A 27,044-nucleotide genomic window follows, 5' to 3' on the forward strand; every position below is an offset into this window, starting at 1 on the left:
TGAAAATGTGATAGGTTTCAGATTCGCTACATAGGTTTCATATCTGTCACAGTTATATAATGCTTTTTAAAGTTTGAATTTGAAACATAAAATACATTCTAAAACTTTGTAACACTGAGTCTATCGTCTAAGTCAACATATGAATATAACTATAATCCGTTTTTAATAGTACAGAAGAAATTCTCTCTTACTTTAAGATTAATTTGCAGCACGTATCATGAAAATAAGGAAAAAAAAAGTTTTTCCTAGAAGAAGTAGAACGTTTAACTAGAAATTAAATTGGATTACTAAATAGAATTAAAAAATATCAGCATCTTTTTGTGTTCGACAAATATTTGCTAGCTTTAATTAGATAGTTCTATTGACCTAGTGATAAAAACATGCACATTTCGTGAAAAGAATGTTATTTTAATAATTCGAAATAAATTTTAAATCGTGGAAAATTGCAGAAGGTGTAAAAAATAGAGTGTACCTAGCTGTACCACTCTTACTGGTACAATATTTTTCTCAGTGTACAATTGCATAAAAATTATTTAATGAAAACAAAGATTTTCTTGTCAAAACTTGTGCTCCTCTCTCCGTTATGTTCAAAATGTTTGGTGCCGCGATGGCTCAGGGGATAGAGCGTTCCCCTTCCCGTTAGGGGTTCCAATGAGGCGAACCGGGTTCGAATCCCAGTCGATACGAATTCCGCATTCGGCTTGCACCGACCTCAGTGCTGACGTGAAATATCCTCAGTGGTGGACGGAGTATGGGTGAGAGGCCCCTTGCCGTCAGGCTAACCGTGAGAGGCTCTCGTGTTTTTCCTCTCCATGTAACGCAAATGCGGGTTAGCTCCATCAAAAAGGTATCCACGAAGGCAAATTTCTCCCAATACTCGATCCAGGAGTTCCCTTGTCTTCTGGATTAGGTTCAAAAATTACAAGGCTACGGAGTTGAACATTAGTACCAATGCAAATTGGGTCGGCTGTTCAATGACGGTTATGAAATTATAAAATAAAATAAAATATTTGATGAGGGCCCCAAGAAATTCTGTGGGCTTTGTACTGATATTTGTCTAGAAGGGCTCCTGGCACTAGCGTGAATTAACTACCAATTTGAAGTTTCTTTCTAATACTGTTTTTCCTTTAATTTTTTTAAAATTACTAAACTTTATCAGATTTTTTTAAGTTATTAATTTAAAAACCCATGACTTGCAAAAAGCATTCTGACGTTTCCATACCTTGTGAAACTAATTTAATCAAATTCGCCTTAAAATGTCACTCAACATGTTTTTCAATTACGATCAACTATATTTATCAACTAACATATCTACTTTAATTTTTTTGCTCCATTACTTTATTCACAAATTTATATTGTGATTTTAACTATCACTACATACATATATCGGATAAGATGGTTTCCTTTTACTTTAATTACGATTTACGATGATTAATTACGATGATTTACTTTAATTTTTTTGCTCCATTACTTTATTCACAAATTTATATTGTGATTTTAACTATCACTACATACATATATCGGATAAGATGGTTTCCTTTTAAATGGAGTTCGTAAGGTTCTTAAAAATTTAAAATGGCGGCAGAAAAACAAAAATAAAATAAATGTAAGAAGATAAAATATATTCCATTACATTTATACTCACCACAACATTCGATATTAAGTTTCAATAAATCTAAATAACTGTTATGTTTCGAAATTTTAAAGTTAAAGATGACTTCATAATTACAATATTGGTGCTACGTTTTTTTCTTACTTTTTTTAAGGACAGCGTGGACCATGCTTTGAAGTATTAAAATACAGAAGTTTGCTACAACTAGCATCAGATTCTGATCAAAATAATAATTAAGACTCAAATGTAACACATTATACTTGTTGATATAAACTTATTTGGCTTCATAAAATATGAAAATGGTAACAAAAGTCGACATGTTTCATGTACTAAAATCTTCAATGGAGTTCCGTATTTTATTACAAGTAAAAAATTTTCCTGACTACCATAAGTCAGGAAAACCCAATAGAATTTATCCTCAATCAAAATAACACAAGATCCTAGTGCTCTCAGCTCACATCTCTTTAAAAACTCTGTATCTGGCGACAATACAAGTCTAATCATTTCCTGATTATTAAAAACAAAATTTATCAACATTTTATCGCCGAGGGTAATTTATTGTCAGTCAAAATTTTTAAATATTTCTGAGTAGTAAGTGTGTTTAGATTTTAATCGGAGTTAAGTGGATGGTAATATAAGTTTCAACTATTTCCTAATTACTAGAGGCAGACTTTATTACACTTTATCAACAATGAAAATTTATTGTTAATCAAAATTTGAAAAATGAGAATAATGAGAATGCTCAAATCTTCACTGGAGTTATTTATTTTATTACACATTTTAATTCTTTCCTAATTGCCATAAGCAGATTACCGAATAAAATTTATTTTTCATTCAAATACTGCAAGACACTGAAATATTAAATAAAGTGTCTGGTAGCAATTCAAGTCTCAATCGTTTACTGACCGACAAAAACATAATTTATCGACATATCACGAAAGGGAATTTATTGTCACTCAAAATTTCTAAATTTTTCTGAGTAGTAAGTGTTTTCAAATTTCAATCAGAGCTAGCTGCATAATATAAGTTTCAATAATTTCCTGACACTGGATGCAGAATTGATTGCATATTAACGACAAAGGAAATTTATGAACCAACAAATTTCGACTAGATGCAGATCTTGCTAGCGATCTTAAATTTTAACTGGATATCTGTGCTGGATAATAATACGATTTCTCAGAATAAAACAGAATTTATGTTGCCAATTTATCACCAAATGGAACTCCGTCCATCCTCCGTCAAAATTTCGATCATTTTCATACTAACAAAAGAACATAAATTACAAAAGAGTTCTATTTCAAAAACAAAGCAAGTTGTATATGTTTCCAAAGTGTTGAAAGCGAAATTTGAGTCTTTTTTCTGTACTTCAACTACTTCAACTGTACTTCAACAAAAATTTCAACTATTTTTTGGCGTAAACGATCGGAATCTAACTAAAACTGAGAAAACAACAACATTAAAAAAATTAGTTCTACATTGAATAAACTAAGCAGGAAAAAAAAGTAATTTTATTTTGTAAGACCTAAAACGAAATAGATATAGGACGTATCACTTCTAAACCTCAATTACTTTCAAAAATTCCCTACAAGTCATAAAAGTGATGCAGCCAGCGTTTTTAGTTTTATCTCTGACGGAAATAAATATTTTTTTCCCTTTTTGGTTGACTAAAATGAAGTATTTTTTTCGAGCTCCATCTTATTATTTCAAAATAATCTATGAGAAGATCTTACTGATTATATTTAATTGTAGCATAAGTTAACACGTTGAATGCCACGCTAATTTTACAAGACTAACCCGTCTCACCGGTGACCCCAGTGGAGCTACGAACAAACTCAGTGTCGGTCACCGGTGACCTGAATGGCATTCAACGTGTTAATTCTATCAATTCGAGTTTCAATGTAAGGTTGGAATCTAATGATTTACGTACTTCTTGTTCTCTCTTTGTAGTGCTTTTCTCGTAATTTCTTCTGTTCAAATAAAGTGGATGGTGCAAACCTTAATATCTTGTAAGAAGGCTCTGACATCTCGTCTAACCATTTGTTTAAAACCCTCAAGTCCTGTTTTAGCATCTAAAAGAAAATGTCTATTTGTAAATGAAGAGCTTAGTTCAAAGCGGTTCTATAAATGAGTTTCGGAAAAAAAAATGAATTTATCAATGATAGATAATATTTTAGTTTAATTTAACTATTCATAATTAATTAATTTTGATAAGTCTTTAAATTTCGCAGATATCAATGGATGAAGACATTTAGAAACAATCTTTAAATATTTTCAGAGCGGAAGAAGGTTCCAAGTGCCTAAATAAAGAGTCGAAGACAATCTCAGAAAACCTCTCTCTTGGCAACCAATTACAACGCTGAGTGGGAGAAAGCTCTGGCTCAAATAATTGAAATGCGTGATAGGAAATATATAGATTTCGTCGTTCAGATGCCCGTGAACGTAAAACAAAATCAAAGCTTTGTTTTATTTAGCTAAAGACTCAATACGTTAGGTGTACCTGAAAGTTCTGTCCAAATAGTTACTCATACTCATATGTGGTGGTTATCTTAGCATCAGCCCTGCGAGGGGCTCTAACTAATTCATCTGAGTGGGAATAAATAATAAACCGCCGAAGGGCAACTGAGTGGTGAAAGTTGGGGTTCAGTAACACTTACTGAGAGAAAATGAAAATGAAATCAGATTATTAATTTATACTCATTCAATAATATATAAGAAAATTATAAAAAAAGTGGTACGAATTTACCTACAAACTCAATGATAATGTTCTAGCTTAAAGTGAAATAGCATGCATAGCGCAAAAGAGCCTGTGCATACATATTTAAATATCAACTAATCAGTACATCTGATATATATATCTTAGGATAAAGAAGCGTTACCACTTTTTTTTATTATAACAGAGCCATTTTCACCGTTGTATATAGGGACATGTTCTTTCTCACCATTCAATTGCGCTTCGGCGGTTTATCATACATTCCCATTCAGATGAATTAGAGGCCCTCGCGGGGGCTAATGATAAGATAACTACAACATATGAGTGCAGGTTCTTTCTCGGACAGAGTTTTCTCCATATTCTTAATATGAAGTTAAAACAAACTATTTTACTACGTCTAATCCTATTGATGTCTGACTTCTCTTATGGGTTGGGTTCAAAATTAAAAACATACGGAGTTGAACATTGATAGTCGTTAACTCAAAATTGGGTAGGTTGATCAACGCCGGTTATAAAATATAAAATTTATATATAGACTCATTCACTTCAAATAATAAAGTTAATCGATTATTGGGATATCGTCTTATAAACTTGGAAAGATAGTAGCGAAAATTAGATCAAGCATATAAACACCAAAGTATTAAGCAGTATTTAAAAAGGTTTCTCTAAAACCTTAATAAAATTTCCACCACTTTTGCATTTTGCTATCAAAATTAAAATTTCTATGTCCTATGAAAACTCTGAAATAAATTTTGTAAACGTCATAATTAGTAAGTGACTAACAAATGACCTCAGTACTAAACTCATTTAAGATTGCTATTGCGGAAACGCAACATTTCAACTTAAAAACAAGCTTTTATGAAAAAGTGGTAAGGTATTAAGGTTTAAAGTAATCTCTGTTTTTAAAATACCGTTGCATAAATTCTCTCGTGTTCTCTGAATTGGGCGGGTCGAGGTATAAATAAACAATACCGTTGCATAAATTTAGATCAAAACAAAGAAAGTTCATAAGTGCGTTAGCCCTTAGATTAACTTCAAAGAGAAAAATCTATATTATCCACGAAAGTTTTTACATGCATAAATGTTTAACCACTAAGCCTTCATTTGATTAATTCATTTATTAATTAAATTTTGTGCAATGCCCCAAACCATAGTTTATTAATTCTGGTAAAGAATTCCGTAGCAAGCTCTAATTTTAGCCAGAACGAATGCTCAACGTTGTTTTTTGTTTATTACGTTGTTTTATTCAAAAATGTTTTATTTTAATTAATTCAGATTCCAAAGTTAAAACTGATTTTGATAACATGTTGCTGTTTCTAATGACACATGGACAAGCGGACCTGACCAACCATTGGTCTTGAGAATTAAGTCAGGAAGGAGAGCTTCTCATTCGACAAAAGTACACTAGTTGGGTAAAAGAGTGACTTAGTTGAGAAGTCTCCATGATAGATGATAACACCATTCATTTGTGAGGTCACTTCAATTTCGACATAGAAATATGAAAGAGGAAGAAATTCTCTTCAGATCCCCATGGTACAAGATCCCCATGGTTGATCTTCAGATCCCCATGGTTGGTACTGAGCTGCAGCTCAGTACCAACCATAGATTTTACGAGAACTCATTGGGTCTTAGCAGCTTTGAGAATCGTACCCCAGCTCCAGCAGACCGAAGTCGGATGCTCAAACCACTTGGCTACTACGGCAGCTATTTGAATATAAAATCTATAATTACATTTAACACTTTTGAAGGCCGTGGTAAGTATACTTACCACCACGTTTTACCACTTTTAATTTAGGTTTCCATTTTTCAATAACTTCAGCTTTCTTGAAGTGAGTTTGAATAAAATTGGTAACCATTTGTCACTTTGAAAAAACGTATAAAAGTTATAAAATAAATAATTCCTTTTGAAGTTTGTAGCATTTAAGGAATTTATTTTATAAATAAAGAAAAATAAAAGTCAGTAAGTTCCTAATAGGTCATGTTAAATATATTTACCACCAAAAAAAATGGCATTTTTATAAACTAAATGAGTTGTTTTTTATATCAATTACTGTTCTTAAAACAATTTCAATTCCAAAAATACTTTAATTTACCTTTACTAGAAATAAAGGGCCCATTAAAGAGTTAATCTAAATCTACGTACTTTCATTCTTTTTTCATCGGCAACAATTTGACGCTCCCAAAAAGTTTGATTTGGTTCCGATGGTCCTAAATATCTTAGTTTTATCTCGTCTGGTTCTTTTGACACTAAAAGCCCAGTGTCAGAAATTTCAAAATTCAAGCTAAAAAATATATAATTATACATACATTTTTACTTTTATATTGATGAAAATATTTTCTAAAGGGAAAATATTCTTGAACCTTTTTATAAACGGAACAAAACATACTACAAATGGATTTTCTTCTGGGATTTGAACTAAGTTAAGATTATGCAAATATTTATATCAGGCAAAATTTATTAACAAGGTTTATACAATGGTTGGTGCGTAGTATTAATAATAAAAAAGTGGGTGAGAAAATTGTAATATTCATCATTTTTGTGCAATATGCGTACTTTGATTTCAATTACATAATAGTTATTTCCATTACCTTATGAGGGATGTCAACTGACCCACTTGCTGCAAAAAATTTTAAGTTCTACAGAATTGAAAGTGCGTAGAATTTTATTTAATTTGCTGGCATTTTAAAAGTCACGCAACGAGATAACTCACACAATATAGAGCAGTGTTTCCCAACGTGGGGCCCACGCCCCACTGGGGGGCGATTTGATTGTTAAGGGGGGCAATTAGAAAATGAACTCAACACGAGTTTAACCCTTTTGCTCCGGGCCATTTAAATGCAATGCCAGATTTCGGCGCCAAAATTGAAAGAAAAAAATTTAATTTTAAATAATTGCGTCAATAAATATTATGTGACTTAGCGATTTTTTAAGCGACAAACCTGAAACGAAATATCTGTTTACGGTCGATGGTAAAGCATTTGTAAGTTATTTAGCCGATATCTTTGAAAAACTAAATATATTAAAGAAACAAATTCAAGGAACAAATGGCCGAATTTACTACCGTTTATCGGTAGCTTCACAAATTCAACTTTAGTATAAACGGTAGTTTCACAAATTCACATTTAGGAAAAACTGTAGTTTCACAAAATACTTTTTCTTAGAATTTTATTTTTGTATCCCTTAAGAAACGATAAATACATGTTTTTGTGTTGATTTTTTAATATAATTTTTAATTTTTCACAAATTATGTCTAAATTTTCACAAAATAGGTACCTCTCAGAAAAACCTAGACAGACCCCTGATATGTTACTAGGGGGACATAAGAATTTTAGAAAGGCTTAGGTGGGGCATGGCACAAAAAAGGTTGGGAAACACTGATATAGAGTTTAATTAAGTGTACTTTTGAATTACTGTATGTCGTAGTTGACTAATTCGCAGCAAATCAAATTTATTAATACAATAATGTACGTTTAAACAGAACTTCTGTTATACACTTAAAATTTCTTTTCCCACAAAGCTGATAGAGCATATGTATTGTAGTTCAAATTTGAATGTTTATCTTTCTTATAATTCTTTCCGATACAATAAATTTTGATTCCAAATTTTCGAAAAGCAGTAGATTATCAATTGCGACCGTAGATTGGAAAATTTATAAGTGAAGAGATATAGCTGAGCCCTATGTCGCTTAAAGAATGGTGGTTGCTGTAAACGGTGGAATGTTTAGATAGGATTATTGTTACATTTCTGGTGGTTTGAAATATTTTTGGATGTGTTACCCGGTTGAACACTGCTCCAGAAAGGGTTAATTGAAAGTATATAAGTCTGTATACGCAAAAACTGCACGACGTACTAATTTTAATTAACTGTATTTAGTACCGAAAACTTTGATCGTGGTTACCATTTAGCTAAGAAAAATTCAATAGTGGTAACAAAAAGGAGACATACCTTGATTATTTAATAAATTTGTGACAATCGATATACGTTTCAATGATTTAATGTAATAGTATTTAGCGAGGTACCTGCCTTGCGTCACTTGCCTCGTCATCGAAAAATATTTGCCTATAGGCAACGGTGGAATGATATTGAGAAATATACTTGTAAATAATAAAATGAATGATATGTACTAAAAAAAAAATTCGATGAATAATGAATATAATATACAGGTACGAAAACGAGAAGTTCGAATGATATACATTAAATATTTACATGATCGAAAAAGGAGTAGTATTTACATATTTACAATAAGGATCGAATATATCGCTTTATGTTGCTTTTTGAGGAAAACATATGTGCCTTATCTGTAAACAGTAAAGTAGCATCTTGAAAATGGAATTTTAGTGCTAATATGAATTTACTAACACTGCTACAGTTCCAAAAAAATAAATAAATCAGAACACTATGGGTAGTTGTGTTGTATTTAAAATGGTGGGAAAATTAAAATTTAAACATTTTGTTATCTTCAGGGATAAATTGATTCTCACTTTTTAATTCCACGGTCCTTTTTTGTTATGTATTCCTTTTCAAAAATGCAAAAATATTTTATTTTTAGCGTGAGCAGAAAGATGTAGCTTTCTTTTCACACATCTTTTTAAAAATTATTATGATTTGTAGAATGTGTGTTGCATAAATGCATCATTAAACTGAAAAAAAAATATGCCTAAGGATACGTTTTCTAACTAGATGATTGACTAGGGATGCAACATTTACCCAGAGTTATAACAAATGATTCCTGAAATGAAAGTATATGTATCTATATTTTGTTCTCAAAAATATTTATTCTGAAATAAAACATTTTTTTTACGTTTTTATTCTAAGTTTTTATAGTTCTCAGAGGAAATATAAAACTTTGAATGAATGCGTGAATCTCAAAAGGGTAAGACCAATGCTGACGTTCAAATTTTTTTTTCTTTCAGCTAAAAAGCGATTTTGAAATAAAATCCATGTTTTTTTTTCTGATCCTCCCCGTCGAAAAAAAACTCCAAAAAACGGGAGGAAGATTATTTCAATAAATAAGAAAAAAAATCTGAAGTAAGGGGTCGAATATTTTTTTATTTATTTCATTCTAACGAATTTCAGTTATTGAAAATACTCGTTTTTAAATAGTTAGGTACAAGCAAAGAATACCACATACTAGACAGTAATTAAATTGAAAGAAATAATAATAAATATTAAAATATTAATTGTAATAAATAATTAATATATTAATTGTAGCAATTGATAAATTAATTTAATAAGTAGTTAATCGCTTAATAATTAATATTAATAAACACTAAAACAATTTTAATATTTTTTTTTATTGAAACATGAGTTGACCTATACTTTTTAATATATAATGAACCGATACGGGCACAGTCTAGAGGTGTAGTAAAAATTACAAACACGATAGTATATTTTTGCACTCTATATCGAAAAAAATTCTAGCTCTGTAACTTTTACTAATGTGCGTCGATATAAGCTCATTATACTTAGTTTCATAAATCTAACATGTGTATTCCCGTAATTTAATGTTTTTTTTTAAAAAAAAGTCTACTTGTTCTTTTAAATTTTAACTTAAAGTCTTTTTAAATGAAATTTAACAAAAAGTGTGGAGTATTTTGTATTTAATAAAAAGCATGTAATTGATATAATGAAAAATTGGCACTTTTCACAATCTGGTTCATTTTTTAAGTAGTTTTAGAAGATTACCTAAACCTTGCATTGCTATTAATAAATACTGTTATATTTTAAACATGAAATTAAACTATTAAATAAAAACGCTTATTTTTATTCGTTAAAATTTTATATTTATCAATTATTATTTTCCAAAATCTTTAAGGATTTATTACTGAGCAAATTTTGTGCTAGTTTTCTTATAAATTAGTAATTGAAAATAATCAACTAAAACTTGCATCAGTTTTAATATAAAACTGTGTTATGTTTTTAAACATGTAACCCAGACATAAGTAAAAAATGCTTTTTTTTTCATTAACATTTTTTATTTATTAATTACTCATTCAAAAGATGCTTAAAGATTCATTACATAACCAGGTTTGAGGTAGTTTTAATAAAAGAATCCTTAAAAACAACCAACTGAACAATTTTGTTCAGATTTTGTATTTATCAATCACTCCTTCCTAAGATACTAAAGGATTTATTACACAACAGGGTTTGAGAAAATATTTATAAAATAATCTATAAAAATAACCGAGTGAAATTTGCATCAGTATTAATAAAAACTGTTAGGTTTTAAACATGAAACCCAGACATTAGTTAAAAATGATTTATTTTTATTCGTTTGCATCAGTATTAATTTATAAATTTGCACGAACTGAAATTTGCATCAGTATTAATAAAAACTTTTGGGTTTTAAATATTAGACCCAGACATTGGTTAAAAATCCTTTTTTATATGACGGCATATTAATTTCTCCTTTATAAAATAATTCTTATCAGAATGCATTAGTGTCAAATATTTTCTATTAAAAAAGTAAAAGGCTAACTAATAAAAATAGGATAAAATATACAGTGAATATAGTTCTGCCAATATGATTTTATCAGCAAGGTTTAAGTAATGGAAAATCAATTTTCATATACCCTTCCAAGAGAAAAAGGAGAAAATTTTTTTTCCTTCCTTATACTTTTATTTTGTGGTGGGAACCTGAGAAAAATTGATTTGACCAGTGGTTTTCGCAACAAAATGCGAAAGAAGAAAGGGGAAAAATTCATTGGAACTGTTGCCAAGAGCAATAACTTCCGTCGAAAAAAAAAAAAAGAATAAATGTTACCCAAAGTTGCCCTGAGGTCTGAGGGTGAAAAGCAAATAATGTATATCAAAAAAGAAGAAAAGGTATAGCAGAAAGAAAATATATATTGGATGGAGAAATTTCCAGACACCTGTAACGCTACACTTATTTGCAGCTATTTCTTCCAAGATATTGTTACTAATAATTGAAAACGAAAGATAAACTGGCTGCAACTTTTTTGTTTTTTATTTATTCGTTATTGCTGAATTAATATAATATCAATTTTCTCCAAAAATGAATCATCACTCTCAGAATTAATCTGTTATGCATAAATCGAAGAATAACATAGGTGTTTGGTTGCAAGAACAAAAAAGTTGTTGGAATACAACTAGATATTATTTTCATATTTTTTTATTACATGGATAGGGTTAAAAAGTAAAGGATTTAATATATTGGGATGTATTGGCCTAACTTTATGTGGTAGATGATGATGAGTGAGTATTGGGTAATAATCATATGCTGATATATATATATATATATAGCATCTTGAAAATGGAATTTTANTCCCCTTTCATGGAGGCCTCCCTGACTACCGGTGATATTGTGATTTATAAAAAAATATGTATATATATATATATATATATTGGGAACAAAATTATTCTAAATTATATAAAATAGAACTAATATTTTCTTTCCAGTTTAACCCTTTCTAAGGCCGTGGTAAGTATACTTATCACCACTTTTTAAAGTCCTTGGTGAATTTTTTTACCACTTTTAATTTCGGTTTCCATTTGTTAATCACTTCAGCTTTCTTGAAGTGCGTTTGAATAAAAGTGGTAACCATTTATTAGTTTAAAAAAACGTATATAAATTATAAAATACATAACTCCTTTTGAAGTTTGTATTGTAGCATTTATAACGTTTATTTTATAAATAACGAAAAATAAAAGTCAATAAGTTCCTAATAGGTCGTGGTAAATATATTTTTCACCAAAAAAATGACATTAAATTTTAGATTAATTTTTTATTAGGTAAATGAGTTTATTTTCTTACAGCAGTTACTATTCTTATATCAATTTCAATTCCAAAAATACTTTACCTTTACTAAAAATAAATGACCCATTAAAGAGTTAAATAGAAAGCGATAGTTACTCTGCATTTCAAAGAATTAATTCATTTTTATTATAAATAATGTATATCAAAAAGAAAAGTTAGATGAAAAAAGTATATATATGGGGCTGAGAAATTTCCAGACATCTCCGTTGCACTTATTTGCATGGTATACTTAAATGGACAAAGTATACTTTGGGCTATGTGTGAATAAAACAAAATCAACAAGAACAAATAAAGGTAAAGAAACAGACTTACTACGGTTTCGGTTCTATGAACAAGAACCCTCTTCAGTGTTTAAACATTTTGTTTAGTTGATAATGCATATTAACCACACGGACAATTTCTACCTGGAAGAGGTGTCACAAAGGGTGAAAGCGATGGCATGTAGGTAGAAAGAGGTGTCACATAGGGAGAAAGAGATAGTACGTAGGGAGAAAGAGGTGTCACATAGGGTGAAAGAGATGGCATGTAGGTAGAAAGAGGTGTCACATAGGACGAAAGAGATGGCACGTAGGGAGAAAGAGGTGTCACATAGGGTGAAATAGTTTAGAATTATAGAGGCCATCTTCAGCTCTTACATCATACTCGAAATCCTCCATAGAAAAAAAACGAGTTTTTCGTGTGTTTTAAATGATATGAAGTATGCAAAATAAATGTCTACAAGCGCTGTTTAGTGTTATATTGCATTATCCAAATAACTGTCGGTAAAATATGATTTTGTTATTACTTAAAAAGGTTTTACGAATAAAAAAAATTTGGGGTTTACAGTACAATTTACGGGTTTGAGAGTATTGACACGGAAAGTGAAATAGTCAACATTCTACAAGTATCTTCGTTGCATGAGAACATAAGCAAGGAGCCCACACTATCGTATAAATTCTAACTTCTTGATAAAATTTATTCTTGTTTAAAGAACGGAATTAAAGAAGAAGATTAAAACAAATAAGAGAATATATATTTATTATGTAGAAGTGGATAAAGTCTAAAAATGATTAAGTTTATAGTAGCCTTAAGATAGATAGTTAAAATGAGCATTTTGACAGGAAATCAAAACTCTAATTAAAATAGCTTTAAGTCTCATATATTGATAAAAACGAAAGAAATTAACATAAAACAGCACTTTTTGATGGAAAAAAAATAACAAAATCTTAGCCTAATATCAAAAAGAGAAGGGTTGGTTAAATAATAATGCGTGGGTTTATGACAGATGCAGAAAATGTGTAGGTTTCAATTTGTTAGTTTTCTAATATAAAACTTTTTATAAGACGCAAAATTTAAATGAAATCATGAATGCTTTTAATATAATTTTTTTACCTATTATATTAATTAAAGAAAATACTTTACTTTTTTTTAATAGATATATCTTACTTTTGCAGTAGTTTTTCAAGCTTTTTTGCTTCAGATTTATTCAAATTATCTTCTTTTAATAATAGCTCCACTTCTTTGACCATAGCATTCTAAGGGTTGAAGAACTTTCTGAATATTAAACAATCCACCAATTTAAGAAATATCAGTATTTAATCCTTATTTGTTTTTAGTGTATAATCGAATTTTATTTATAATGATTTTTATTTATGATGAATCCAATCAGGTAATATATTTTTAAAATAAAATGTATTCGCCAAATTATTTTCATAAGAGCAAACGAAAATGCATCATTTGTCATACTCCGAATGCTTAGCTTGCTTTAAATATTATATTAAAAATTTGTTTTTTTTTTTTATAACTTCAGTGATAGCTAACACATAGTATTTTCACTCAGAAAAATTTGAACGTAAATGTACTGCATAAAGTCATTTTTCTAATTATTGCAAAATATGAAACCGAGATATCTACTCATAGCTGCCAACTTGTACGGCCGTTGAGAAATAAATTTCTTGGTGGTAGCAATACTACCGTTTTGGCGAATTAAATCTTGGAATTTAAAATTTCAAAAAAAAAATTTTTTTTTAACTACCACGACAAAACTATAATTTAAAAAATGATATGTATTAAATTTATCATTTTGGAACCATTTGCCCATAGATCTCTTATTAGTTTTGTTTTAAGGAAATTCTTCCTTACCTCATTGTTTTACTTCTGCTTAGTAAAATCTTTTCAATGAACGTACAAGTTGGCAGGTTTGTGTACTTAACGCTTTATATTTTAGAATTGCAATGATATGTCAAATACAAAAATAAATACAGTAGTGAGTCATTAATCCGTTTGTGTCTAGCATTTTTTAAAAAGATAATTACTTTTTTTCAGAAAAGGAAAAAGCAATAGCACAAGTGGTATATTACTAAGATTAAATTTGTTATAACAAAAATAACTCTGTCTACTACAATACATTAATAATATAAGCATTTATAATTGGATCCGAAACGAGGTAGTATATTACTTTTTTAAAGTTTAAGTGGTAGGTAACAGTAATGTATAACCACGATATACCATAGACATAAGTACTACACATTTTTTTCAGTTGGTAGTTTTTCATATATATACCGCTTTTTGTGCCTGAGCATAAATGGGTTTAAGTTTAATTATCTTAACTATTTTCTCATGTTAACTAGCACTTTATATTTATTAAAATAATAATATATTTTTAGATTTAAATTATGTGTTTTATATTACTAGACGAATAGCTGGAAGTTAACTACAAAATAGAGATAATTATTCAAGACGAGATCTTACGGGCCAAAACTATTCATGAAATGACCATAATAGAAAAGGTAGAACAGTTCAAACTAGACAATTTTCTTAAGTGACTTTAAATGTAGATAATTTTAAAAGATAGAGTAAAAGACAAAGTTTTAAAAGAGTCAAAATCATTCTGGAAATGTCGAAATCAGTAATTTCTTACAATATTCTTATTATTTCTCTAACAAAATTCCTAAATCCTTTAAATTAGGAAAACTCCAGGTTTGGGCTTAAGTGAATCTGAAGTAGATGTGCAAAATCTCTGAGTGGAATATTTGCCTCACTTTTCTGACATAATAAAGCTATTATCTCAAGGAAAATCACAATAGAGCTTCCCAATATCTCGATATATAGGGCCCTAAAAATTGTGCAAGAATACAGAGAGCCGCTTAATTTACAACTGTCCACAAGAGTATCCGCATAATTTTTATTTTTCATCAGAATTTCGATAAGATAACTAGACAAACTTGCTTTTACAGTTTTTTCTCATACAATTTCACCTTCTTTTTCAATTTTAAGAATCCTTTTAGCAATTTATCTCTAAAAATATACCATAATTGGAATTATTTTTTATTATCAATTATTGAAATGTCATATTACCACAATGCCATACCATACACTAAGGAGCCCCCAAGGACAAGTTAGTTCGTAAGAACAATTAAACCGGTTGCCTAGGCAGCTGATATTTTAAAATCAGTTTTATAAAATAAAATTATAATAATCCTGAGCTTTGGATAGAATTATACTGCAATTTTTTAAAGAAATATTTCTCTTACAATATTTCGTGTTTTAATAGTCACCATTCAATTTTTTAACATCCTGTAACCAAAAGGGTCTTAAAGTAATTGCTGTTAAAACTTATTTTAAAAATGCTTTTAAAGAAAATATGAATTCATAAACAGTAAAATATTTACTCTCTTTTTGTAAACATCATTTGTTTTATCTTTGGCTTGTTGAACAAGAAAATTATGATATTTCTCAAGCTCTTCATCATTGGCTATAACATAACCTTTGCCTGATACGAGATTATGACGGAACAGCTCTCCGTACAATGAATTGCTGAGGAGATGAATTTTAGACATAGGTGGGCTTTACTTCTTCGATTCTAATTTTATACAAATTTCTCGATCTGTATATTTAGAGACAAACCTAAAAAAACATTATAAAATAAATTATATTAATTCTAACTTCATAGAAGAGTTCATTTACAATTTTAGTTCGATGCTATCCAATTTGACAACTTCTGAATATAATAGTATTATTAACACTAGGTTTATGGGAAGCGTCATTTTGACGCATTTCGAATTTTATAAGGGAAATTAGAAAACCCGTTTGCATTTTTATTGAATCCATTGATCGAGGTAAATATATATTGAAGTCAATTTCCTTCAAAAGCGTTAAAATATTGAAATTCTCTTTGTGGTTTTAGATGCGATCATAATTTAGACAAAATTTTAAGTAAACATGCAAACATCACATCAATAATAAATAGGAATGTACCGACAATACTTCGATCCGTTATCCGATATCGTTATCTCAAATGAAACAAGCGACAAACAATTGTGGCCGATAAGCAATAACAGAAAGAACAAACGCAGAATGTCAATTGATGTCAGATATTGAAGGCTTTAGTTGCTTAGTTCGAGTATTGAAAAATAAAATAGCAAAATATTTCATAAATATATATCTCCTATTTAAATTTTTTTTTCTTAAAGTATATAATCACATTGCTTTCTAAGTGCAGAGATGCCAACTGCTCCGGGCACGCCAAAATAATAAAAAAAAAATGGTAAATAACTACTAAGTAAATTTTGCTTCAATAAAGTGGTGAATTATATAAGCCTACGAATTATTTACAAATAATGGTGGGTAAAAATCCACTAAATTGAATTTATTAAACCTAGAATCGCAATTGATAAACTACCTCTTTAAAATATACATTTGCTGCCTGGAGCAAGTTGGCATCTCTGAAGTCCTGTTATATGTATTCGTTCATGCCTCAAATTGACGCGTGTTCGTAGAAATAGGTATATAAGAAACGTCCGTAAACCTAGTGTTAAGTATATTTTATATTAAGTATTTGACTTGGATAAGTATTTCGTTTATACATCGTTACCTAACTATAACGCATGTTTAAAACATTATTATCTAAGAATATTATTATGTAGTACTATGTTTAGTTTACGTTTAAACAAATTGCACGCAAACTAAACTTGAGATGAAAAAAAAAATAGAAATGTCTGATAATAAAAACAAAAACATCTTCACACTATCTGGCCAAAAATTATCCGACACCCAGTTGTAAGGTACGGGAGAGTCTTTAAATTTATATTAATATAGGGTTGTGTGTGTGTACCACGGGCGACCAAAAACTCAAACTATGGTGTCTAATCAAATTCAAAATTTTATTAAAAAAATATTAAAATGAGCAACTTTTTCTAGCATATTTTTATCAGTTTATTATTATAAGGGAATACAAAAACTTTTGGCTTAATATGAGGTTATTCAGATTACCTGTTCACGAAGCGAACACTTCATTCTTTCATCTGGGTTGAGTCCTAGGTCGACTTGGACAAAATGGCATAATAAGCAGAACTCTACGATTCCTCTATGGATCTCGAAGAATTAAAAGATCTAAGAGAGAAGTTTGGAACACTGATGATGGAGAAAAGAAACAAACTTCAAGCAGATTACTTCACTAAGGTGTACAATAGAGCCTCCCGAGTAATCGCAGACTTAATGCTTGGCTGTAAAAAGCCAAAGGAGCCCGCTCCCATCACAACATCTGATATTGCCAACCCTGATACACCCCAACCCCAGAAACTGAAATAGTGCCTGAGCCCGATCCCGAGCTGATGGAAACACAAGTCCCAGATTCATTCTCAACACCCAGCATATTGACTGAGGAACAACATCAGAGCTCCATGGAAATGGAAACCACAGTAACTCCGGCTACCACCGAAAAGAAGAAAAAGAGAATCAAAACTTGTGTCAACACGGCGATGCAAGTCGACCTAGAATCCGACGGCGAAACCAACAGCCCAGATCCAGTTATAGTCCCCGCTACCCCTGCGGACCCAGCACCAGCGGAGAAAGGGGAAGAAACCGAAGCCTCGGACCCTCCCACTCCAATTACATCATCTAGAGACTCTTCATTGAGTAAAAAGCTCAAGACCCCTATAAGAGGATTAGATATAGATACCGATTCTCAGGAATTGGAAAAATATCTCAGAAACTTCAGACTTTTGCCAGAGAAGATAGTTCAACTTAAAAGAAGGAGTGGTCAGGCGCTTCGGCCCCTCCCACTTTTTCTGGTCATCCAATCAGACAGCAGCTCTACCAGGAAAATTTTCGACATCAGCTCAGTTCTAGAAAAGCCAGTGAAAGTAGAACGCTTCCGAGGAGGAAGATTCCAGATCCAGTGCTACCGATGTCAACAATTTGGATATACGCAACGAAACTGCCCTGCAACCAATCCTGCTTGCATGAAATGCGCCGGTGCACATCTTTCTTATCAGTGTACGAAGCCTAGAACTAATCCGGCTACCTGTGTCAACTGTAATGGTGAGCACCCAGCCTGTTTTACGGGTTGCGGTGCAAGATCCAGGAAAGCACCAAAAACAAGAAAAGCTCGTCCCGTGAAAACCACCGACACTGCCACCAGATTTTTGCAGCTCTTCAAGGAGATGAAAGAACTCTTGAATGACGAGGAGCTTATTAAGCTTCTTCGTTCTCTTCTTCCAGAATCCCAAAACTGATTTTGGACTCACTTTCTCCCGGGATTTTCCCTATCCTGATGTCACAGTTCACCGCTGTGATTCACTTTTATTTTATCCCATTTCTTACAGGTACATATGAATTCTAGTTTTACGACCTACCAGAATCGACGAATCAGTTGGTAGCCCTTCGGGCCAAATACTGAGATCCTACTAATATCAAGCACCATTCTCTTTTGAGTGAGGCAAGCCAGTCAAGTATCAATTCTCTTAATTGACGCATTCTTTATTCTAACATAAAGATTCTTGCACAAAGATTTAAATTCTTTCACTGTATATTTCTTACACGAAGACAGGCATAAAGTCATGTAGAACATAAACAAACTAATCATGGATTGAAGTTGCCAGGTACACAAAACAAAAGTATATCATGGTTATAATACCTACATAATCAAATAATAAATCTAAATTAAGTGAAAGAAGTAGACGAGGAAGAATTATATTTCAGCAAATTCGATGTGCGATACGGGACTGTATTGATTAACTTTCCGTTAATTAACATTCTAACTTATGTGGAGAAACTTAGCTCAACTTTAACTCGCCATCTTGCTTATAAACGATGATCTGGCGCTGACGTCATGGATTAAATGTGTGGGTATTCGTGATATGCAAGTGGGTATTCGTGATATTTCTTGAAGTGCAAGTACCCAATTCTATTTCATTCTACCTCTGAACGTTTTCCATTTAATAGTTTTTAATGAGTATTACTTATTTTCAAAAATATTTAATTTAGAAAAAAAACCACGCCACACCTTTGTTTAATTTGTATTTTACAAAAATGATAGGATAAGAAATAGTATACTGACATAACATACGTGGCTTAAACTGCTACAATGCAGTAAGTTCGTTATTTCCATTTTTTTAAAATATATTTAGCCATAATCTAGAATTAATCTTTATTATAAAGAAAGGTTATTGTGAGATATTTATTTATTAATTGATGTTTAATAATAATAATAGTTGTAGTAGTAGAATAACAATCTAAAGAATTAGGCTAAAAAGATTCTCTAAAAAAATTAAGGTATTACGCTAAAACAAAAAACCTTTTATTCTCAAGCCAGCGCATAAATTTGTGTTCTGAATAAGTGTTTCTTAGTAGGTAATGCCTTTGAAAGGTGTAAATAAGTAAAAAAATACGTTAAGACCATTAAGAATGTAAGCTTTTAAAAATTTCCTTTCGAAACACTGTCAAAAGGTTACCTTTAAGCTCCTTATCTAGCAAATGCTACACGTGTCATTGAACTAAAACTATTCTTTTTGTGCGAAGAGCAGTTCCAAAATAGCTTGCCTTTGTAATCACGGTTGATAAACAAGATTAAATTTTATGCTGATGACTTTCTCTCAAAGTAAAAACTAAAGTTGTTAATAGCTAAAATTTATCCTTCGTTTAAGATTCACGAAAATGTGCATTGCTAAACAATTCTGGCTTAAATATTAATGCCTACAGGGTTTGTATGCACATGGTAAAAATTAATAACTGGCATTAATTTTATTATGAAAAAGCTGAAAATTTTGTAATAATAATTTCCACTATTGAATTAAAATTTCTTCTCCGTCACCTTCGCATCTATATGTGTATTTACTTAGAGACAGAAAATAAAATATTCTGGTAGTTACAAAATTACTAATGAAAAAAAAAATTATATTAATATAACTACCACTTTTCAGTTTTTACCAGGTAAATCCTGTATTTAGTTTCCAAAAATCAATCATTAACAGCCACCCCATAGACTGCTGAACACAAACTGTCTTTTATTTTAACTTTTTATTCTATTTCATGATGTATGGGATATGGGCCTTCTGCGTGGCCCATGTGCCCAATTGTTTATAAAGAAAAATCAATCATTTATGCAGCAATAATTGCCATACAACAATTAATATATAATCAGAATATGTCACTTAAACTAAAGAAGATACTGTACACAGCAATGATCCGCCCAATACTTACCCAGAGATGCCAACTGCTCCGGACACGCCAAAATAATTTAAAAAACGGTAAATAACTACTATTTAAAATTTGCAAACATTTGAATAATTTTGTTAATTTCTAAAAGGTTTAACATGCCATAATTGTAATGAAGTGGTGAATATATAAGCCTACGAATTATTTAGAAATAGTGGTGGATAAAAATCGACTAAATTGAATTTATTATACAAAGAATCACAATTGATAAACTACCACTTTAAAATATATATTTGCTGTCCGGAGCTAGTTGGCATCTCTGCTTACCTATGCCTCACCTGCCTGGACAACGATACCTCAACATCTACTGAAGAAATTAAACCAATGCCAAAATAGGATCCTTAGAAAAATAACCTGTGCAATATGGTTCATCCGGAACACCAATATGCACGCGAACCTCAAAATACCAACTCTATCACAGCCTATATACAAGCTAAACGCAGATTTTTTTTGACAAAGCCATAGAATGTAAAACAGCAAATTTTAATGAAATCTTTAAATTTGAAAATTATATCAAAGATAAAAACTACAGACCAATAGCTGCACATTTCACCTCCGACGCCTTATATCATAACTATCAAAACAAATGATCTGAAAATAACGTTTCCTGATGCTGATACAATTCTGAACAATTCCAAAATCAAACAAACACAGTTTAGAGCAAGCTGCTCATTTTAATTTTTGATTCCTTTTAGTTATTCAAGCAAAGTGCTTGAAACATTCATAACAGCAACTCCACTGCCTGCTTACCTCAATACTCAACCAAAACAGTGTTAAAATTCCAGATGAATGGGATAGGGGTCGCTTCGCGGCCCAGGCGCCCAATAAAATCAAAACACTAGGACTAGGAAAAATCAATCATTTACCATCCGCATAATCTCAGAGAATCGTTAGTGAATCATCGATCTTAGTGAAATCTTAGTGGATCAGTATATAAACCATTCTTTAGAGCAGATGGAAACAGCATCAACAAAATTACAAAATCTGAACTTTCGAAACTCTTAATATTTATTTTATTAATCATATAAAAAATTTTCAATAGACTTGTTAATTCATTTAAAATACTCTCATGGTTTGTATAATTTCAATCTTCAACTGTTAATGTATCAAGCAAAGTGTTTGAATTCTTGTATAGCTACCACAATGATGCTAAACTCAATATGTTTGTAACTCAATGTTTTTAATATTTCATGATGTAAGGGATAGTGGCCGTTGCGCGGCCCAGGAGCCCAGTTTTATTAAATAACGCAAAGCAAGCAAAAATCAATCACTGTTTATTTGCTCTAGAGCAAATATCAGATTAAGAGGTTTGGTGCCAACTAACGAGAGCAGGTACTTTATCACATACTAGATTGTCGTCGTCTAAGCTCATTCTTTCAATAATAATTGCAATCTTTTTACTTTTGCAATCTTTTTTCAATAGTAATTTGCAATCTGTTTTACTTTTGCAGAAAGCGAAACATTTAGCAACCTTACAGCTGCCGCATTTTAATTATTTCCCTTTCTTGATTACATATGAATCAAGGTTGGCACAAGTGACTAAAAATGCAAAATAATAAAACTCAAAATACTACTAAAATACAATAAAATTAGCAATTTTTTGTTGCATGTTTTTTCAGATTACTATTGAAACGAATTCAAAGATTTAACTTTAAATATAAATAATTTGAAATGTAAACCATCGTTGTAGTTACGATTAATTAACTATGGAAACAAAATATATAAATAAAACGAATTGACTATCTACCACTTTATGCATTTATCGCCCAATTAGGCGATCTTTATAAATCTTTAGTCTTAGATTAATTATCCATGATGGTAAAGCTTACTTTTATACTTTAAAATGTGTTTATGCAAAAAAAAAACTGGTAGTAAAAACAATTTGAAACTTTATGGATTTCTCTGTGTAATGAATTCGGATTCATATTTATGTTACTAATAAATTATGATTGAAAGAATTACACTAAAAAAAGCTAACATTGAAACATTATTAAAAACGCCTTTTCTTTTTTTGTAAAACGGAACCATTCCGATTAAAGGGAGCTAAGTCATACATTTTAGTTGAAACTATATTCAAAAGTCACTTAATCCTTTATAGGGCCATCTTTAGTAATTGTAATCTTTTTTTTTGGAATTAACATATTTTTAAGACCATTTTTTAGTGGGAGAGTGCCTGAATTTCTAAGATTTTAACAACTATATAATAAAATTATCGGCACATCAACTTCTGTGTTTATTAATTTATATATTTTGTATTTATAACTACAAAATTACTATTACGAACAGATATTGCAAATATATATATATAATAAATTAACGAACACCTAACGTAACAAAGAAAATAGTTCCACAGGGAAATAAGCTTTCTATCGACATTTAAATGTTAATGAAAATGGTGAGAAGTATATTCTTCACGGCTTATAAAGGGTTGAACAACTATGACCCCTCATTTCAATTTAAAAAAAAATTTCAGATTCGCATCTTAAACTTTTTTGATAATGTCTATTGTTCGTATAATAAAGTGATTCTTTATGATTAAATTACGAAAATGCTTCCCAGGTGACGTAAACTTAGCAAACGTCGAATTATAATTTTTAATTTGATGTTGTACGTGTAGCGCATTTATGCAATTTTCATTATTTAATTGCTGTTTATATGTTATATAATTGCAAGTTTCAAATTTTATTCCATAATGTTTTTAAGACAATGTCAAAAAAATTTTAGGGAAATAATATATTCTAGTAGTCTTTAACTAGTAAAAATTTAGTTACATTAATTATAACTGTAACAGTTCTAATTAAAATTCTCCGAACTAAACAATTACGTAAACGCCATCTAGTGACAATATTGTCCGTCCATTTCCAGCTACTAAACTGTTAAATCGTGTCCATCTCCGTAATACCAGTAAATGTTTCATTTTAGTTATTATTATTTATATTAGTGTATTTCTTTGTAACTGACTTGTGCTCTATTTTATGTGTTTCAATAAATTAAATAAGAGCTGGTCGGATTTATAATTTCTAGTACGAACATTTACAAAACTAGTAAAACTTTTTAGTTATTTTTTGTTTTGGTAAGCCGTATCAATTAACACATTGCCTAATATTAGCATATTAAGTATATATTACATTAACAGCAGTTTAAATTAAGTATCATTGGCGTAAATAATAGTTTGACAATTTTTACGCCCCCAACCAGAGCCGGATTATACCTTTCGTAGGCTCTAGGCATAGCCGTTTTTGGGCCCTCCCCTCCTTCCCCCACTCCTCCCCTCTTTTCAAAATATATGCTAAAATTTTCTTGCATTTTTTTTTACATTTTTATTGATATGGATTTTAATTTACAAATTTGTTTATCGAACTTTATCTGCAATACCGACATACTGCCGATATTGCAGTTGATATCGATAATACCATTATGATTAGTTCGATCGATAACTATGTAAACACTTCACGTCAACAATACAACAACAAACCAGCAAAGAAAACAGTGAAATTGATAGTGAGATTAATTACAAGAAATATTTATACTACAAATAGCTTCATAGTTTTCATGATACTACTATGATAACTAAGTGAAGGAAATTAACATTGTCAAAAGTAAATCTTTTGAAATTATTTATAAATAAATTTGCAAGGTAGGTTAAATGTTTACTAATAGAAAAAAAATGATTTAATACTATTTTAATAAAATGCGTAGTTTGGAATTCGACAGCATAATACAAGATTTCGTTGAATCCAAAAATCGCAAAAAAGTAATATATTAGATCATAAGATTCTGCAAAATAATTTATTACCGAAAAATATTATATTTTTATTTGTATCTTCATAATTTTGTGCAAAATACACTTGTTGTTTTTAAAGCTAAATTATTTTTGTCAACAAATTTTTTTCTCACAAGTTTTTCGTAGGCCCCTGAATATCGTAGGCCCTAGGCACGTGCCTAGTGTGCCTATAGGTTAATCCGGCCCTGCCCCCAACCCAAAATGGATAAGTACCCTTTTTTTAAAAAATAAATAAATTTTGTAGCACTTAAAAAGTTGTTCATTAATTAAATTAAATCTTTCTTAACCCTTTCGCTCCAACTGTCACAAATACATACCAGCATAAAACCGTATCAATCAAAGTAGTTCTTCAGTAGTTTATTAGTCTGGATTATAATCGTTTGATTTATTTCTTTCACCATTACTTTATTTCAAAATGAAATTATTTAGTTATACTTTGAACTAGCATTGATTATATATATGATTAAACTAACAATAATTAAAGTAAAAGCAAAGTAAATCTGTCAAATTAGCAACGCCTACATTTAAGCTACCGTTTTTTATTTATTTACATCCTGATTCTGCTTTTGTACGAATGCTTTTATGAATCACCCGTCCCCGAGGGGTTAAATATCTTATTATTAATCATAAAATGATTTAAGTAGTTTTTAAATGAGAAGATGAGAAATGAAAGTGTGGTAAAATCATAGAACACGTTATGTTCTTGACTAGATTTTGAACATAGTCACTATTACCAATTTGACGATTTTACTTTTGAATAAAACCAAAGCAATAATTTAGATGTAATTAACTTACATCACAATAAAAACAAAACGGACAATAACATGAAATGTATCATAATCCGTCACGGAATGTTAACTTTGTCGGCTCTAATATGAAAATAATGTTTAATAAACATCACATTAAAAACAAAATAAACATTCACATATGAAATATATTATTAACTGATACAGAATGTAAACTTTTCGGTCTCCATGTTATTGCTAATTCCCGTGAGTACCGTATACTAGATTTCTACCAAAACTTTCTTTAAAAATAAAAATAACCGGAGCGTTAGCATTTTCACTTTCTATACCTTAGTAACCATATTTTATTCTGAAATTTCAGTAAGTAAACAAAAACCGAAAATGTCATGAATTTCTTATTTATGTGGTTACTTTTATATATGGCTTTAACGGTAACTAAAACTGTTTTGAACTTTGAGGAGTAATAAATGTTATATAAACTGCAAGAGAAGTGTCAAAATGTTTAAAGGTTCACACAATTTTGTTTACAAACATGACCCTTTTATTTAAAACGTATTTATTCTTTCTTTTTTAAAATTTTTTTACCATTCATAAATCACCTGAGAACATACCTAGAGAAAATACCTCTGTTGTTTTCAAATCGAAACATAATAATTACGAAGGTTTTGAAAAAGAAAAAGGATATTAACAAGGAAAAAAATTACACTCATGTTTATTCAAAACAACGAAAAACAAATAGCATTTCGGATAACAACGAAAATAATGGACTCAGGGACTTATTTTTTTCGCCATTTTGTCTTTAAGCGTAAAATATATGAACTCTTATGTTTTAAGCTTCCTTTTTCGCCGGAAAGTGGAAAATATATTCATCTATCAAAAGGCTGACAGGAAAAATGACTGGACCGGATCGATTTTATGATACGCGTGCAGTAGAAAATCTCCTAGAGAACGATGTCTTCTCTAAGGTATGGTTAAAATGTACCCTGGGAAAAGGAGCGCTAAGGACATAAAACTCAATACTTACGCTTAAGTTTTTTTTATTCTGGTTCGTAAAGTCGCTATTTGAAAGGAAAAATTTTGTGACGCTAGTGTCTGGAGAGGAAATGATGATGACTTTTGTGTTTTGAGAAAGGAGATTTCTGTGCTATTAAAGCAGCTGATTTTTTAAAAAATAGAAATTCTGTCTTGTTTATTTTTAGTTTCATTGTCTCCAGGAAGTAGCGTTCATGAATTTTTATTAAAAATTATGCTTGTGTGTACTTTTTTTATTTTGGTTACAGAGGAATATATTAAGGAAATTTTATTATGCAATTGAGGATTATTCGGAAACTAGCACCTTTTTATTTTACAAATTCAAATAAAAACTAATACTAAGAGTACATTCTTTTATGCTTGAAATTGGCTAAGAAATTTATTCGTATCAAAATTTACTAGTTTAATAACTTAGTATAAATATGCTAGCTTAGGAAATACAAGGCGCAATGTCTCTTAAGTTTAAAAATATTAATGTTGAAAATATCGGTCAAGTGTGTAACGGGCAATGGCCTTTAATCCTTGGTGGTCTAATCTACATTCCAACGGCGTTTAACAACTCGCTCTCTTTTTCAAAAACCTTTTTCTGGGTTTTAGTTTATCGCAATTATATTGCAAGCTTTTATTAGTTTCATTTGTTACCTGAACTAAAAAAGTCAAAGATCTAGTTTTTTCATTTTATTTAAGAAAATAAAAAACAGGAGAGTAGGTTGTTAAACACAGCTGGATTGGGAAATCGCTCCTGTCCTAATTTTTAAATCCAATAGGGAAGAAACTTGGAAGTGAAGAGCTAATGTAAAACCAGTGCTGGTCTCTGAATTATGCAAAAGCTAATGGACGTTTTAATGCCACGGTTTAGTAAATCTGATTTTCATGATTATTTATTTTGCACTTGTTAAATAAGCTA

The 27,044-nt window shown here is 30.3% G+C and overlaps 1 protein-coding gene across 1 annotated transcript in view; it reads right to left on the minus strand.

Annotated features, from left to right (window-relative positions):
• Positions 1-26,296, minus strand: part of LOC122269948 (uncharacterized) — a 31,509-nt gene extending 5,213 nt beyond the window's left edge. Inside the window, exons 1-5 of the mRNA XM_071186751.1 lie at positions 26,130-26,296; positions 15,751-15,985; positions 13,526-13,614; positions 6,466-6,604; positions 3,540-3,681 (exon numbers count right to left, since the gene is read on the minus strand). Coding sequence (XP_071042852.1) covers positions 3,540-3,681; positions 6,466-6,604; positions 13,526-13,614; positions 15,751-15,918 — 538 coding nt within the window. The 5' untranslated portion in view covers positions 15,919-15,985; positions 26,130-26,296. The remainder of the gene's footprint in view (positions 1-3,539; positions 3,682-6,465; positions 6,605-13,525; positions 13,615-15,750; positions 15,986-26,129) is intronic.
• Positions 26,297-27,044: the final 748 nt, after the last annotated feature.

Source organism: Parasteatoda tepidariorum, chromosome 10, assembly GCF_043381705.1.
Source record: "Parasteatoda tepidariorum isolate YZ-2023 chromosome 10, CAS_Ptep_4.0, whole genome shotgun sequence".
Taxonomy (NCBI): domain Eukaryota; kingdom Metazoa; phylum Arthropoda; class Arachnida; order Araneae; family Theridiidae; genus Parasteatoda; species Parasteatoda tepidariorum.